Here is a 15,707-nt window from a genome sequence, read left to right on the forward strand (position 1 = left end):
CAAACACAGTTTTATCACTTTTATAAGGTTCTCTATTTAGTTTAAGAGGATTTATAAATAAAAAAAACACTAAAAAATAGTTAGGTGACTAAGATATTAAGCCTTATTTTAAAGCTACAGCTTCAGAATTTCCAGTACTGTATACCTCTGGGAAATTCTATTGGATTTAGACATGCAAGAAGTGGAGCACAAGCATATCTTTGTATGATTCCATGTTTTAAAAATGATCAATATATTTATGTATAACATGAAATGTAAGTCACACAGCCTACCAACCAGACCTCTTCAAAGCAGATGAAGACAGAAAAGCAGAAACAAATTGGTTTTCTTCAAAATTTACTTTCTTATTCAGACTCTTCTCATGTATAAGCACAGTGTTTTCATTATATATATATATATACAGGCAGGACAAGAGGCTTTTACACTGCCGGCTGTGTAGGCTTCATAGCCAAGACACATTAATTTGTATTATGCCATTTTCATATTAACCTTTCAGATACTCTACCTAAGGAAACCTATCCAAAACAAGAAATCCCTTACAGCAGAACTGGCATCAAAGCATCAAATTGTCAAGATTAATATACTCACCAAAGACTAGATTTTTGTATAATCATTGAACTCTGTAGTCTCTCATATACTACAAAAATGTAGTATTTTCTCATATAAAAAGAGTTTTTTTACAGATATATTCAGATCTTATATTTGTCTAGCTTATTGCCTGAATTCTTTATAATCACAATGCATTTGTATTGAATATTCCTATAGTATAATGTTGTGAAATCAGAGTTATAGCTATGAAATGGGTAGCCATATAAATAATTTAAATAAATAATATATAAAATATTTGTATACATTTTCAACCTGTTTTTGTGTGAGCATTTCTGTGCAAGATAAAAAGTTCCTTTACTGCTTATCAGACAATATGCCCTTTCTTATTATTGTTTAAGTTGTATTTAACTTAAAAATAGTGCAATTAAAAATTTATGCAAAAACTAGCATATATAAAGCAAAGCAAAACAAACAAAACAAAAACCCTGCCTTTTACAACTTATTTTCAAGAGTTTCTGTTTATTGTTTAAAATAAAAGGTAGACACTGGGGCATAATGTCCATTTTGAACCATAGCTAACTATCTGAAAAGAATAATCCAATGTTATGCATCAAGAAAAAATGTTCTACTTATGCATCTTAGGTTTGTTCTATTCGGTGTTTTGCATGAGACGTGTGGTGTATGCTTTGCCTGAATTTTATATATGTTGTATATTTGTTTAATCTATCTGTGGATTTTTTATTTTTGTGGGATGATATAGACCAGGCATGTCAAACTGGTGACATCACGTGATGTCGCGTGACGTATCGGGACTTTTTCCCCATTGCTGGCAATGGGGTGGGTGCGGTTTCGGCGTGACGCATCTGGCCCATGGGCAGGCAGTTTGACATGCCTGATATACACAGTGTCCTGATTGTGACTGATCATATCTACATTGACAGATTTACACTAACAATTTAGATGTACAAGTAGTCCTTGACTTACAACCATTCATTTAATGATCATTTGAAGTTCCAATGGCACTTAAACCATGATTTATGACTGGTTTTCAGACTAACAACTATTGCAGAATCCCCATGGTCACATGTTCAAAATTTGGGCAGTTGACAAGTAGTATATATTTATGATAGTTGCACATTACAGAAAGACAGGAGTGGGTGGGACAGGAATTTCTTTCCGTTAATGCCACAGTCATTCGGGGTCAGGCAGCATACAAGTTTAAATAACAATATTTACCTATCAGATGTCCTTGGGGAGGACTCAGTAGATGAATAAAAATGCCAAATCCAGTCTAAATATCTGGCTGACTGTGCAATCAATCATAATAATAAAAGTAATTATTCCTCCTCCTCCTCCACCACCTCCACCTCCTTCTCCAATATTTCAGTTGATGTCAATATGGAAATGGACTAGTTAGGTGGTCACACTGGAAACTATTGTTTCTTAACTACATAGTCTCTGGGTCTTTTCCATACTGTACTGATGAATTTGCTATGGAATAGCACACAATATTTGAAGAAGATATTTGTCAGGTTAACCGTTAAAGAAAAAACTCCTTGCAACATAAGTGAGCAACTGCTTGGCTTCAAATGCTGATGATTTCAGCTTGTATATTTCCTGATCACTAGTCAAGCTCGATGGGAATGTTGTAAGCTGAATTCTACCATCTGAAGGACCACAAGATGCCCGGTAGATAATACATTGTCCCATTTAAAATCTACATTTATCCATAGCTATATATACTCTAAAGAAATAGTAATAATAGTCTGCAGTTATGAACAAAGTAATTTCAATATTTTGTTTGCCTTTAACAGATCTTATAAACAAAGTCTGCTATGTTTATTAAGCTACCAAACATACGGTTTATTCAAAAATACTGTATATGTGGCAGAATAGAGACCCTCCACCAAAACTACTTAGATTTCCTATAATATTACATGGCAAACTTTTCTTCCTTCATCACAATAAATTATTAATTTGGAGAAATTCATGAGCAAACTTGAATATCACTAAATCAGTCCTACCTATTCAATGCATATGTCTTTTTAAAAAAGATATACTACAAATTTCAGCAAATAATAGGAATTAATTTTTCCTGACAGAAAATATTCTATTATTTATATGAATTAATATGCTAAAAGTTGAAGCTCTATTATTTATAATGAGTATCTTACCAATTCGTGTTATTTTATTATAGGAAAGTTCAAGATTCAAGAGATTACTGCAGCCATATAAACCATGAAGGGATGAAATATTATTTTTGTTCAGAATTAGAACGCAGAGATTTTCTAGATTCTCACAATTAATGACCTGAATGTTGTTCTCCTATTTGGGGGGAAAAACAAAGCAAAACAATGACATAAACACAGACTAATTTTTCCCTTTGAAATTCCAGATAAACAAAACATATTCTATGTTTCAATCCCGTAAGCATCTGCTCAAAATTAAGTCTCACTGAGTTAAGTATAATTTATTTCCATATCAGCAGGTTTAGGATGACAGTTTCTAATTTATAATGAAAAAGATGAAATGTCATTAAAATCAGGCTGATTAAATAACTATTTAGACACAGTAATATGTCATTCAGAACGGCATTACTTTCATGTTAAACATTTTTCTCAAATTAGAACACTGATGCAAACATATCTAAGTTTCCAGCCATAATTTCCACATTTTAAATGTATTTAAATATATTCATGTATTGATCGCTGCAAGCTTTAATATAGCAAAATATCTGGAGCAGTACATTGTTTTTATTGTGCAATTGTGAGTCCTTTACTCAAGTATTTCTGGGAAAAATGCTATGAATTATAAGACAATGATTAACATTTTAAATGCTTCATAAGATTCTTCTGTCATTGATCAAATTAAGGTATAAAAATCTCCATTACCATAATTTTTAATATGTATCTCTTGTTTTGAAACAATAAGTAATAAAACATAAAATCAAGGTAGCATTCAGAGCATGGCTTTTAGCATTCTTTCCATCCTCTTAGTAATAGCTTTGCTCTGGGGGACTTAAAATGCAAGAAACTGCTACATTTTGAGTCACTGTCCAACTGTTTTTTTTTCATAGGAATGATCAGAGGAATCTTTTGGATTATTTTTTTCTCCACTGTCCACAATTTGATCCATGCTTCTTGGATTGCCAGCTACTCCCCACACATTAATTTAGTTATATTTAGTTCTGTTTTTAGAGAGCTATTGCACTGATGAGTGAGTCCGGATAACCTTTAGATGATTTCATTCCAATATTCCAATTGGATCGGAAAAAGAAACCTCATCCAAAATGTACTTCACTAGACACTCTGATAGCATTCTCTAGAGCCATAGGCTGATCTAATTCAGCATCCAGTGCATTTGGGAACTTCAAATTGGTAGAAAAAATCATAGTCCAATTCCACTCTTGTTCCCAGCAGCCAGTATTTTAAGCCGTGTTGCAATAAACATTTCTGATTTGTTCCAGTTCAGACAACAAGAATAATTTAATGATTGGAGGCAGGCTGTAAAATCATGTTTACATAAATCCCCTTTTGGGGCTGAAGTATCAATGTTTTAAATAAAGATTCTCACAGTAAGCTTGGGAACATTTCTGTTCTTTTAAACTAGGATTATCACCACAATTACATACAACATTCTTCTCCAGTTAAGGGGAAATGGTTTGGGTAGAAGAAGAGAAAGCATGAACTAATTCTCAGTTTCTAAGTTTAATAGAAAAGTGAGCCTTGTAGTCTCTTCAAATATTGAAAAAAATGGGAGATCTGCACACTAGATAGAATTACAACGTCTAATGCATATTGAAGGCATGCTTTAAAAAGTAATTGCTGAGAATATTAGTAGTTATATTCATAAATACTACCAAATTTCATTTCACCTGGAAACTATTTACAGATTATAATTCTGTGCATGGACTTAAAGCACCCCAAAAGTTGATTTTTTCTTAACATAAAGCTTTAAATTATTAGATTTTTTTTCTGATTTGTTATAAGAACAGGTTTTTTTCAAATTAGAAAGAAACTTCTTTTACTTATTCTGAGTGATGATTCTTATTATTGTGGCTGCCTTTGCTAATTATTATTTGATGCTGACAAATGTTGTTGTTCTTAGTTGCGAAGTCGTGTCCGACCCATCGTGACCCCATGGACAACGTTCTTCCAGGCCTTCCTGTCTTCTACCATCTTCTGGAGTCTATTTAAGTTCATGCCTACTGCTTCAGTGACTCCATCCAGCCACTTCATTCACTGAAAAATGTATTAAATTGCTAAATTGATGTAAGATCACCAGTACTAATCTTTGAAAATTCTTATTCATTTTTATGCAGCTTGTAAATCTCTTTTATTTACCCCTTTCTTTTTTTCTCATTTTTCTTCTTTTTTCTTGGATGCACTTTTAAATATATGTTAAAACAAAACAAAAATATAAAAAATAAAAAGTAATTTCTAATCCAGTTATAGTTGCAAATATCACATTTACAGCTCAGTCGCTATAGTTGGAATAGATGGTTACAACTTAAAATATTTCACATCTACATGAAATACACGGTACCTCTATATCTATATATTTCAATTCCTTGCAGTTGCTGAATCCTTCCAAGGCAAGTAATCCACAGCGTCTAAGCCTCAAGAACTGAAGCCTTGCACATTGTGATAATGTGGACAGACTGCAACCTGGCAAATCTTGAAAGTTAACTGTGGTCACCTATTATGTATCCAATAAGAAATAAATATATTTTGGTAACATTTGAATTGAACAGCAATAAAAATGGCAATTCTACATAGCTGAACATATTTTCTTAACAAATAGCTAGGAAAAATTCAAAATCATACTTGTGGGAAAAATATTTCTAACCTTCATCAAGCAGACAATACTATTCAAAACACACATAACTACATTTATACCAAGCCAGGCCATTTGCCTGCCTAAGTGAGTATTACTCACTCCTGAATTTTGGAACCTATCTTTTAATCAATCATTCAGGCACTCATTTCTACATGATTAATAATATATTTGTATGAGAGCATGCCATTTGCCAACTTAAGTTATATAGATATTAAATAAGATTCTGGCCCATTTACTGAAAACTGCTCTTTATTGAGTGCAAGAAACTCTCCTGGATATTACATGGAGGTCACCGGCCTACTGGCAGATTAAACCTGTATAACTTTCAGGCAACAACTAGAAGAACAACACTAAGTTGCTATTATGATTTTTTGAAAGTCACTATACACAAATATTTACAGGGCATCGGATAGATTTCTGGCATTGATTTACCTGTTGTAGAGAACTCCAAGGACCTGCCTGAATTATCATAGTAGCACTCAATGGAGGCAACTGGTCAGATGAGCATTTCCGTGGTTTGTTTCTTTCAGCCATTTTCTTCATCTGGTGTTCCTGATAAACTCTAGACCAAGATTTATATGTTTTCATCCAAGCCAGTCTTTTAGCTTCAACAGAATCAGATACAAGTGGTTGTTCAAAGAAATTATTCGAGTTCTCACTTTTGGCCCACTGATTATTAACCTCCTCATGAATTTCTTTTGGGGCACAATCTGTTTTACTATTTTCTGAAGCAGAAGATCTGGCTATTTTTCCAGTGTCCCCAGAATCTAACTGAACATGAAGATAATGTATGATACTTTCCTGATTAACTATTGCATTGGTTTCAAAACTAAGAGCATTTGTGTTGCTATCTTGCTGAAATTCTGGAGTTTCTAAAGATTTTTTTACATTATTTTCCAGTGATGCTTCATTATTTATCTCAATATGTCCTTCCCTTCCTGATTTTAACTCTTCATCTTTACTTCTTCCAATGTCATTCCATAATTTGTCATTCTTTAGTTCATGTGTTTCTTGTTCATTTTGTTCCTTGTACTTTTGGTCTGGTGTTTGTTTTAAATGTTTCTTTTTCATAATTAACATTTTTAGGTTACTATTATCTTCTTGTTCTTTTAACTTTTTAGTTTCTTTTTCTTTATTTGTTATGTCTAAAGCTTTATCTATACTTGAGGATTCCAGCATTATTGCAGCTCTTCCTTCCTTTTTTACTTTTACATTTTCGAGGGTTTTTCCTTCCTCTTCTGATTCTATTTTGTTAGCTGCATTTTCAAGTTCATCTCCTTTCTGGATTTTTTCAGTTGTATTTCCTATTTCTTTTTCTATTTCTTGCTCTTTCCTAGTTTGTTCAATATCTTCAGTTATATCTTGAGATTCAGTATTCTTTGCTGACACAAATTCTAGTTTGTTTTTTTCTTCATTTTTCAATTCTGCAATCATTAATTCTCGTTGAAGTCGCACAGTTTCTTTCTTTTTTTCATATTCTTCATGCCTTCTCAACTTCTCTTCATTTTCTTTCTTCTCTTTCTCCTCTCTCCGCTTTCTTTCTTCCTTCTTTTGTTCCACTTTTTCTAAAGCTCTCCTTTTCCATCTTTCCTCCTTTTCTTTCATTTCCTTTTCCATTATTTCTTTCATTTCTCTTTTCTTTTCCCGTTCTTCTCTCTTTTTTTTCAAGATAGGACCAAATCTTTTGTACATCATGAAAGCTCTAAATGTTGTCTGAATTTTTATAGCTGCATTATTTTGCTGTTCCATTAATTGTTGCCTTTCTTTTGCTTTCTGTTCTTCAAAGGCCTTTCTTTCTTCTTCTATTTGTATGTGTAATTTCATAATGAATTCCTGTATTCCAACAAGACAAGATGGTTTTATAAGAAATACCACAGCTATAACCTGGATAGCTACATATTAACACTATATCTATGATGAATTTAAATATCTGCAAATCTCATTAGATTCTTGAAGATAAAAAATGAGATTTTTCTATGTATTCATATGGACACATTACTTTCTGTTTATATTCCATGCAATATTATATTGCATTCACAATTTTTCACTCTTTATACTCAGAAGATTCAGCTGGTCCAGAATATAGCAGTGTGAACAATGGTGGGCAGGTTTCAGCTGCCACAGTTTCCTTTTGGGTGGAATTCAAGGAGCTGGTTGTCACCTATAAAGCCCTATGTGGCATAGAGCCTGATTACTTGAGGGATCACCTATCTCCCATAGTATCTTTCTGGTCGATTCATTTGGCAGAGTTGACATACTCCAAATCTCTTGATTTCAGCAATGACATCTATTGGGACCCCAGAAGTGCACCTTCTGTGTAGCAGAGCCTGCCTCTGGAATGGGGTTCCTCCCAAGATTCAAATAGTTCCCAATGTGATGGTGTTTTAAAGAAGCTTGAAGTCCTGTCTCCTTCCCCAAGCTATCAATGGGGCTGACTGAAGCCTACTTTTAACTTGGGTTGTTTTCTTGTTTCTTGTAATTTTCATGGTGAGGTTTCATATTTTAAATAATTTGTAAACCACCCAGAGTCAGTGGGAGTTGGGCAGCATATAAGTTTAATTAATGATAAAAAATAAAGTCAAAATTTATAACTGGGCCAATACTATTCCTAAAAAACAAATCATTCTTGATATTAGGTGGATTTTATCAGCTTCTCAATGATTTTATGATATAAAGGAAACTGTGGCAAATGATCAGCATTTATTTTAATTCTTATGTTCTTTTCTGTTTCCTATTCCATACTGATTATTTGGATTTGAACTCTTCTCTGGTTTTTGATCTAATGAGATTACTAAATGCAATTCTACTGTTCCCTGACCTTACCTTTTTAAATTCAGCACACCTTTTCACGGAGAAGGGGAGAATAGCAGCATGATTTTTTTTAAAATTACATTTAGGTTAGCCAAACAGTCACTGATACAGCTTCTCCAAGACTATCATGCAATATGTTGAAAGTGCATAAAATTGTAACATTAAGAATAATTTGTTCAAAACAGAGGTTTATTTGCAAGTGAAAAAACAAGCAGCTTCATATTTTTATAAAAGTAAAAATGTTACATTTTTTCAAATACTGAAATATTATTTAAATATTTTAGGGTTTCAAATTATAACTCAAAAGGATTTGGATGAAAAAATACAGATGTGGAGATTCTTTTTCTAATGTGATTCACACCCTTGATTTTTCAGTTCATCGCCAAACCGTATTATACCTACAAATCAAATTCTAGTTTGAGTTTGAAATTCTGATTGCCATTTACCCTACGGCTTGCAGATACCACACTTTGTATATTCTTGCAGTAGTAAACTACTATTTGCTGACAATCATACAAACAGCAAGGAAAGGAAATATGCAAGGAGGATGAGGTCTATACATTCATTATATGTTTTAATCTTCCAAATCATTCAAAGTATATAGCACAAGCTATAAGCCAAACCATGCAGATTTAGGGATGCATGTCCCATATAAGTAGTTGAGAACATTCCTAAATCTAAATTACCTCATGTTCTTTCAGTTGTTCTTTCCAAGTCTGTTCTTTCTTCAGCAGTTCCTCTTCCATCACAGTCTGTTGTTGCTGTACAGAGGAAAGACTTTTGTTGTCACTATTTTAATTAATATTGGGATTTAATTATTCTCTGGAATCAATACATTATGCGGTCTCACTACAGTGGAATATTTTTATTTCCATTGATTTCAAGACAGGAAAAATAACATTTTCCACTCTTTGTCATACCAAAATCATATTGAAATATCAGGATTATATTTAGTGGAAAGAATAATATATAAATTTAATTTCTTCCCAATTAGGATTATATCTAATGCTATAAATAGAAAGAGATTTTGCAGTCCAGGCTAATATGCAACTAAAAATAACATTTGTGAACAGAATCCTCATTTTAATGAAGGGATTCTATTTCTGCAAAGGAAGAAAAAAATGAAGGAAGGGAGGGAGGGAGGGAGGGAGGGAGGGAGGAAGGAAGGAAGGAAGGAAGGAAGAAAGAAAGAAAGGAAGGAACGGCCCCCATTTACAAATTAATTGAAGAATTACTCCAGAAAGGACAGGAATGTTTATGAGTAGGACTCCTGACCCCCAAATTATACAATTAAATATTGCAGAAATTATTTTTCAAAAAGCAAAATTATAATATTAAAAACAGAATTTCCTCAAAATGTTTTTCAAAGGTATTTACAGATACCAAATGTTTACTTCAAATGGAGAAACTGTAATTTCTAGAGTACCGGTATTTAAATGCACATTCATCAGGTCAGATCTCTATAAATATATTTATGCCATTCTACAAAATGAGATGGAAAAGAATTGAAACTGACAGAAAATGAAGTGCTTGTAAAATTCTAATCCTTCCAGATCGTCTTTATACACCATCCAAAGTCACTGTTGTGAGATAGGCAAATAAATAAATCTAGTCTCCTGGCTGTTAATATTTTAAATAACATTTTTGAAAACTAGATTCCATAGTTTTGATTTGTGACATTACCAAAGATAAATAAGATCTTTTTTGTACTTAGCAAAAAGGTGTTTGCTTTTTAAAATCATTTTAAAATTATTATCAGTTTTACTCTCAAGCATATAGGTTAAGGTATTGAATTATGAGCAGGGAGACCCAAGATCTAGGTCACCCTCAGATACTGAAGTTTATTGGGTAACTGTGGGTCAGTCATTTTCACTCAGCCCAAAGATGTGGGAAAAATGGGAAGAGCTCAACATCTTAACTTTACACAGTTAGTATTATAAAAGATGGATCAGTATTAAAATAAATAAAGTTAATGCTGACAAAAAATAAAGATTTAATCTATGACTAACACATTGGAAAGAATCAAAACACCTACATAAGTTGCAAGTAAGGCTTGCTACTAACAGTATCCTTGACGTACTCTGTTGATCCTTATGAAGCTTAATTGGTAGTACAGATAGTCCTCGACTTACAACCAATTGTTTAATGGTTGTTCAAAGTTACAACGACACTGAAAAGAGTGACTTATGACCATTTTTCACACTTACAACTGTTGCAGCATCCACATAGTGAAGTAATCAAAATTCAGATGCTTTGCAATTGGCATGCATTTATGACAGTTGCAGTGTCCTGGGTCATGTGATCACCTTTTGAGACTCTCTGACAAGCAAAGTCAATGGGGAAGCCAGATTCGCTTAAAAATCACATTACTACATTAACAACTGCAGTGATTCACTTAACAACTGTGTCAACAAAGATTGTAAATTGAGGCAAAAATCATTTAACAACTGTCTTGATTAGCAATGGAAAATTTGGGGTTAATTGTGGTCATAAGTGAAGGAGTACTTGTATCTATATATATGTGGTAGAATGTGGACCAGAGTTGCAGGGGGGGGAGAGAGGCTCTTCCCCAGCAAGCAAAGAAACAAAGAAGCCTGGAGTCTTTGCTATGCCTAAAGCGAGAAGCTGGATTCCCCTCAGCAGTTTGCAGGGTATATCTAGTAGCTATGCAAATAACTACTTTAGTCTGGCAAAATTTCTGTCTATGGGCAAGTAATAATAAACAAACTGCTTTGAAGCAACTCCTTGTGTTGGTCTTGATTCCTTGGTTCTGACATATATAAACAAATTGTTGGCAGGCTCAACAAACAAGAACTTGAAAAAACAAAAAACTAAAGAGATAAATACCCTCAAAATACCAAAGAGGACTGAACATGCTCAGTAGGGAGAGAATCTGATTGTTCAGTGAAAGAACAGGAAAAAAAGAAAAGAAAATGATATATCCTGAAAAGAGCATTTCACACGATAATAGTTCATTGCAAAATCCAGTTGCTATATTACAGTTTATATAATATGATCTATAGGTATTGTTACTTATTCTCAATATATTACCGCATTAAACATTTCTAAGTTCAGCCGTTCAGTTTCAAGTTCTTCTTGACGTAGTTGTCGTCTTCTCTTCTCTTCTTCATTTTGAGAGATTTCCATGTCTTTCTTGGCTTTCAGTTGATTCAGTTTTTCTTCCTCTAGTACTTTTTGCTTTTCCAACCAATACTGATACTCCTGCTTGCACCTTTCTTCAACTTCTTGGAAACTAAAGTTGATGGGTATGTCATTGGCATCTAAAAGAATACATACATACATACATACATAAATATATGTTTTTCAGTAAAATCATATCATTAACGCATGATGATTTTAAGGGATTTGCAAGCATTAAAATAAAGAGATACTTATTTCTATCAGTGTTGATCCATTTTAACACCTCCCTAAAGGCTACATTAGAGTTGCCTCAGAACACAAGATGGGTGGCAAATAAATGTAATATAATAATCATTTGCAATACTAAATAGATTTAAATTTAATAAAGAAATAAATTTAAAGATAAATTAGGATAGTGAACTTGGTGCCCACCAGTTCTGCTAATGACAAAATTAGCTAGAGTTCTAATTCCACAATCCTTTATCCTTAAATATATTTATATGAGGATTATTATTAATTATGCATTTATTAATATACCTTTTTTTAAAAAAGGTTAAGTAAAAGTATATAATTTCATCAGACAATTAAAACAACACTAAGAAAGACCAAGCTTTTTTAAAATCGGGCAAAGTGATATAGAAAGCAGTGGCCTTCACCTCAATTGATACTTATATGTTTTTAACAATGCCTGTTCTGAAAAAAACAATGGGATTGCTATTTCATCAAAGTGCCTGGGGGGGGGGGAGAGAAGTAGATTTCTGGGACCTGAAAAAAAGAAAGAAAGAAAGGTGTTCCTTAATTCTGATTTAAAACAAATTTAATGCAATTAGAACTTGATTGCATGTTTGTTTACCTGCCAAAGAATAGTCATCAGCTATATTTTTAGAAGAAATATCCTGATCGGTTTTTAATTCAATAGTACTGTCTGATGCCTCGCTCATCTGCTCGCCTTCTATTTCAGATAGTACCTAAAAACCAGCAAATATTTTGAATCTTAAAATAATGAAACTTCAGTACTACATAAAAAGATCTTTATTGCATAGAAAATTAAAAAAACAGGCACTTTTTGTTATGAAAGAAAACGTCTAGAGCATCTGTAGCAGACATAATCCAAATATGTTTGTACAAAGAGCTGTTAGAAAAGTAGCACTTTTATTGCTCAATTGTTTGAAGAAGAGCTGGATTCATCATTCTTACTCTTTGTGAACTGCTGGTCAGAGATTTCACTAATTTTCTCATAGGGACTTTTGTGTGCAACCACAATCACAGCTGGATCTGCATAGGCAGTGTAAAGTAGATTTGCATTTAAGGTTTCTTAGCCAGTTAGTGGCATCTGATTAATGAAGATTTATTCAAACACACACATGTAAAAATGCTACCAAAACATTTATGGTCTGACATGATACACTGTACTAGTTGCAACTGCCAAAATTTATCTTATCCCTTTATTTTTTCTAAATAGAAAAATATTTTCATATGTCAGATTTATTAACCAAAAGAAATGCAACTACATCTTTAAAAAATAAATACTGCTGAAATAATAAAATAAGAAATAATTATAAGGACCTGATGTACATGTATATGTATTTTCTCTCACAGAAAAAATATAAAAATATGTGCAATACTATACATCTGTTTCAGAAGTAAGCCACATTAAATATGTAGCAATCCAGGCTAAACAATCACAACAGGGCTTAGTAAGATCGTTGGCAGACTTTTGGTGGCTAAGTGTCACATCAGAATTTGGGGAGGGGCTGAGGGATCTATCAAACATGTTGGTGGGACTGGATGAAGCATTGGACAATTATTAGCTTTCTAAACTGTGATATACATATTTTATCCCTTGTATAACTCTTTCCTTCTGCATTTCATCATAAAATGACCTTCAGTTTTCAGCAGGCATGTACAAAGAGGGTTCTAGGGATCACTTAAAAGGATGCAGAGGTCACAGATTATCGACATCTGGCTTAGTGTTATGAGAATGTCATAGCAAGTCAGCATATTTCAAGATAAAAACCATATATACAAGTTTTACAAATCTAAACAGCCTTTAATAATGTAAATACATTTTAAATTTAAAAATTCTTCCTATTATCAATTTCCAACTAAAAATTATTACAGAATACATTATTTAAATAAAAACAATATAAGATCTAAATCTTATTACTTACACATTTTGTTCAATGATCTTAGACTGATACTTGTTAGTTTAAATTATTTCAATTAATTGTATGAAGATTAAATATAAAAACTAATTTATATAATTCTATTTTGGGTAAAGATAATAGCTTAATTGCTGATTATATACTCAGAATCTACAAAATCCAAATCTGTGATTCAATTGTTCCCATCTCTTCTTACAACTAAGAATCACTGCAATCATTATCAACAAATAGTTCAGTATCACCAACAGATCACTATGTGGACAAAGAATCTCACTGATGTAGCAGGCTTTTTGATTCCAAATGCTCTCAAATATGTGGACTTGAATTCTGGTTGATGAATGAGGTTGAAATCCACAAGAAAAAGGAGACAATTATCTAACCTTTCTATACTCAATTCCTAATTAAAATGATTTTTATGATTGTCTGAATGAAATATAGTTCTTGGAAAACTATAGATTAAAGAAGCTATCCAATGCATGCTTATCAGAGAATTATTAACTTAATTCCCACTGAACTAAGTTAGGCTCTTTTTAGCAAACAAAGTAGCTATTTATTGATACTGTAATTTAATTTTAAGTAAAAAGAAAAATACTCTAAAGATTTGCTATGCAAAGATTATTAGTCCTTAAAACATCTGTTCAGTACTCAAAAGCCTCAGATTCATGTTTCATGCACTGTTTCAAGCAATAAGAGTTTCCTTGTTCAGATTCAGCTGAATGATTTTTTTTCACCAACATAATTTGATTACAGGACAGCATAAATTGCTCTTGCTGAACTTATTTCAATTTCACCCAGTACAAAATATTAAAATGCTATAAAATGGTGCAGGGGCATAAAATGCTGCAATCAGGTACATGTATTTTTTAAAAATGTATATAATACCCTTTTTTTGAATTCTTCTGGTTCTTCATTATATTGAGAAGCTAATTCAGCTAAATATTCAGAAGCATTGTTTGGAACAATACAATAGATATCACCTGCAAATGAAGAAATAATTAGTCATACTTTGTGAACGCTAATTTTAATTCCTGAATATTCAAATGAAATATTTCTTGCAAGTTAGCTGAATTTCTGATTAACATAATTCTATATCTCAAAGATAACAAAATTAAACAAAAATGAAATACTTCAGACAGTTTCAGGCAATCTACTTAGCATCTTCTTCCAAGTAGACATGCTTAGGATTAGGGTGTTGGTGTCAGCTCATTAGTCTTGAAACTACTGCATGAACTTGCCAAAAGACAGACAATCAAAAGTATCACTTCAAACTGGAGGATTGCCCAAAATCTTCCAGGATTTTCATCGTGTAACAAACAAGAAAATGAGAGAATACCACTCTATTCTCCCTATTTTGCTGTAATAGTCAGTCTATCTGAAATTATTATTCATCTTTCTATCCCCATCAAGTCAAAGATTATATATATTTCACACCAAATCAGTTTCTCCTCTTTAAAAGCCAACATGGGTTTGTCAAAAACAGATCATGCCAAACAAATCTTATTGCATTCTTTAACCAAGTGACAAAATTAGTGGATCAGAGGAATGCTGTGGATATAATTTACTTGGACTTCAGTAAGGCATTTGATAAAGTAGATCACAACCTACTACTTAATAAGATAAAAAAATGTGGGTTAGACAGCATCACCACCAGATGGATCCGTAGCTGGCTGACTGGCCATACTCAGCGTGTGGTCCTCAATGGAACCACATCTACATGGAGGGAAGTGTGTAGTGGGGTGCCCCAGGGCTCTGTTCTGGGCCCAGTGCTATTCAACATCTTCATCAACTATTTGGATGAGGGGATAGATGGGGAACTCATCAAATTTGCAGATGACACCAAGCTGGCAGGAATAGCCAACACTCCAGAAGACAGGCTTAGGATACAGGATGATCTGGACAGACTTGAACACTGGGCGCTATCTAACAAAATGAAATTCAATGGTGAAAAAAGTAAGGTTCTACATTTAGGCAAGAAAAACCAAATGTACAGGTATAGTATAGGAGGTACCTTGCTCAATAGTAGTAACTGTGAGAGGGACCTCGGAGTCCTAGTGGACAATCACTTAAATATGAGCCAGCAGTGTGCTGCAGCTGCCAAAAAGGCCAACACAGTGCTGGGCTGCATTAACAGAGGGATAGAATCAAGATCACGTGAAGTATTAATACCACTTTACAATGCCTTAGTAAGGCCACACTTGGAAT

At 33.1% G+C, this 15,707-nt stretch overlaps 1 protein-coding gene across 1 annotated transcript in view; it reads right to left on the minus strand.

Moving 5' to 3' along the window:
- Positions 1-15,707, minus strand: part of LRRIQ1 (leucine rich repeats and IQ motif containing 1) — a 103,192-nt gene that overhangs the window by 82,636 nt on the left and 4,849 nt on the right. The window contains exons 4-10 of the mRNA XM_029284535.1: positions 14,388-14,482; positions 12,194-12,308; positions 11,251-11,480; positions 8,886-8,960; positions 5,821-7,221; positions 5,095-5,247; positions 2,724-2,874 (exon numbers count right to left, since the gene is read on the minus strand). Coding sequence (XP_029140368.1) covers positions 2,724-2,874; positions 5,095-5,247; positions 5,821-7,221; positions 8,886-8,960; positions 11,251-11,480; positions 12,194-12,308; positions 14,388-14,482 — 2,220 coding nt within the window. The remainder of the gene's footprint in view (positions 1-2,723; positions 2,875-5,094; positions 5,248-5,820; positions 7,222-8,885; positions 8,961-11,250; positions 11,481-12,193; positions 12,309-14,387; positions 14,483-15,707) is intronic.

The sequence above is a fragment of the Protobothrops mucrosquamatus genome, unplaced genomic scaffold (genome assembly GCF_001527695.2).
Source record: "Protobothrops mucrosquamatus isolate PMUCROS unplaced genomic scaffold, P.Mucros_1.0 scaffold700, whole genome shotgun sequence".
Classification (NCBI taxonomy): domain Eukaryota; kingdom Metazoa; phylum Chordata; class Lepidosauria; order Squamata; family Viperidae; genus Protobothrops; species Protobothrops mucrosquamatus.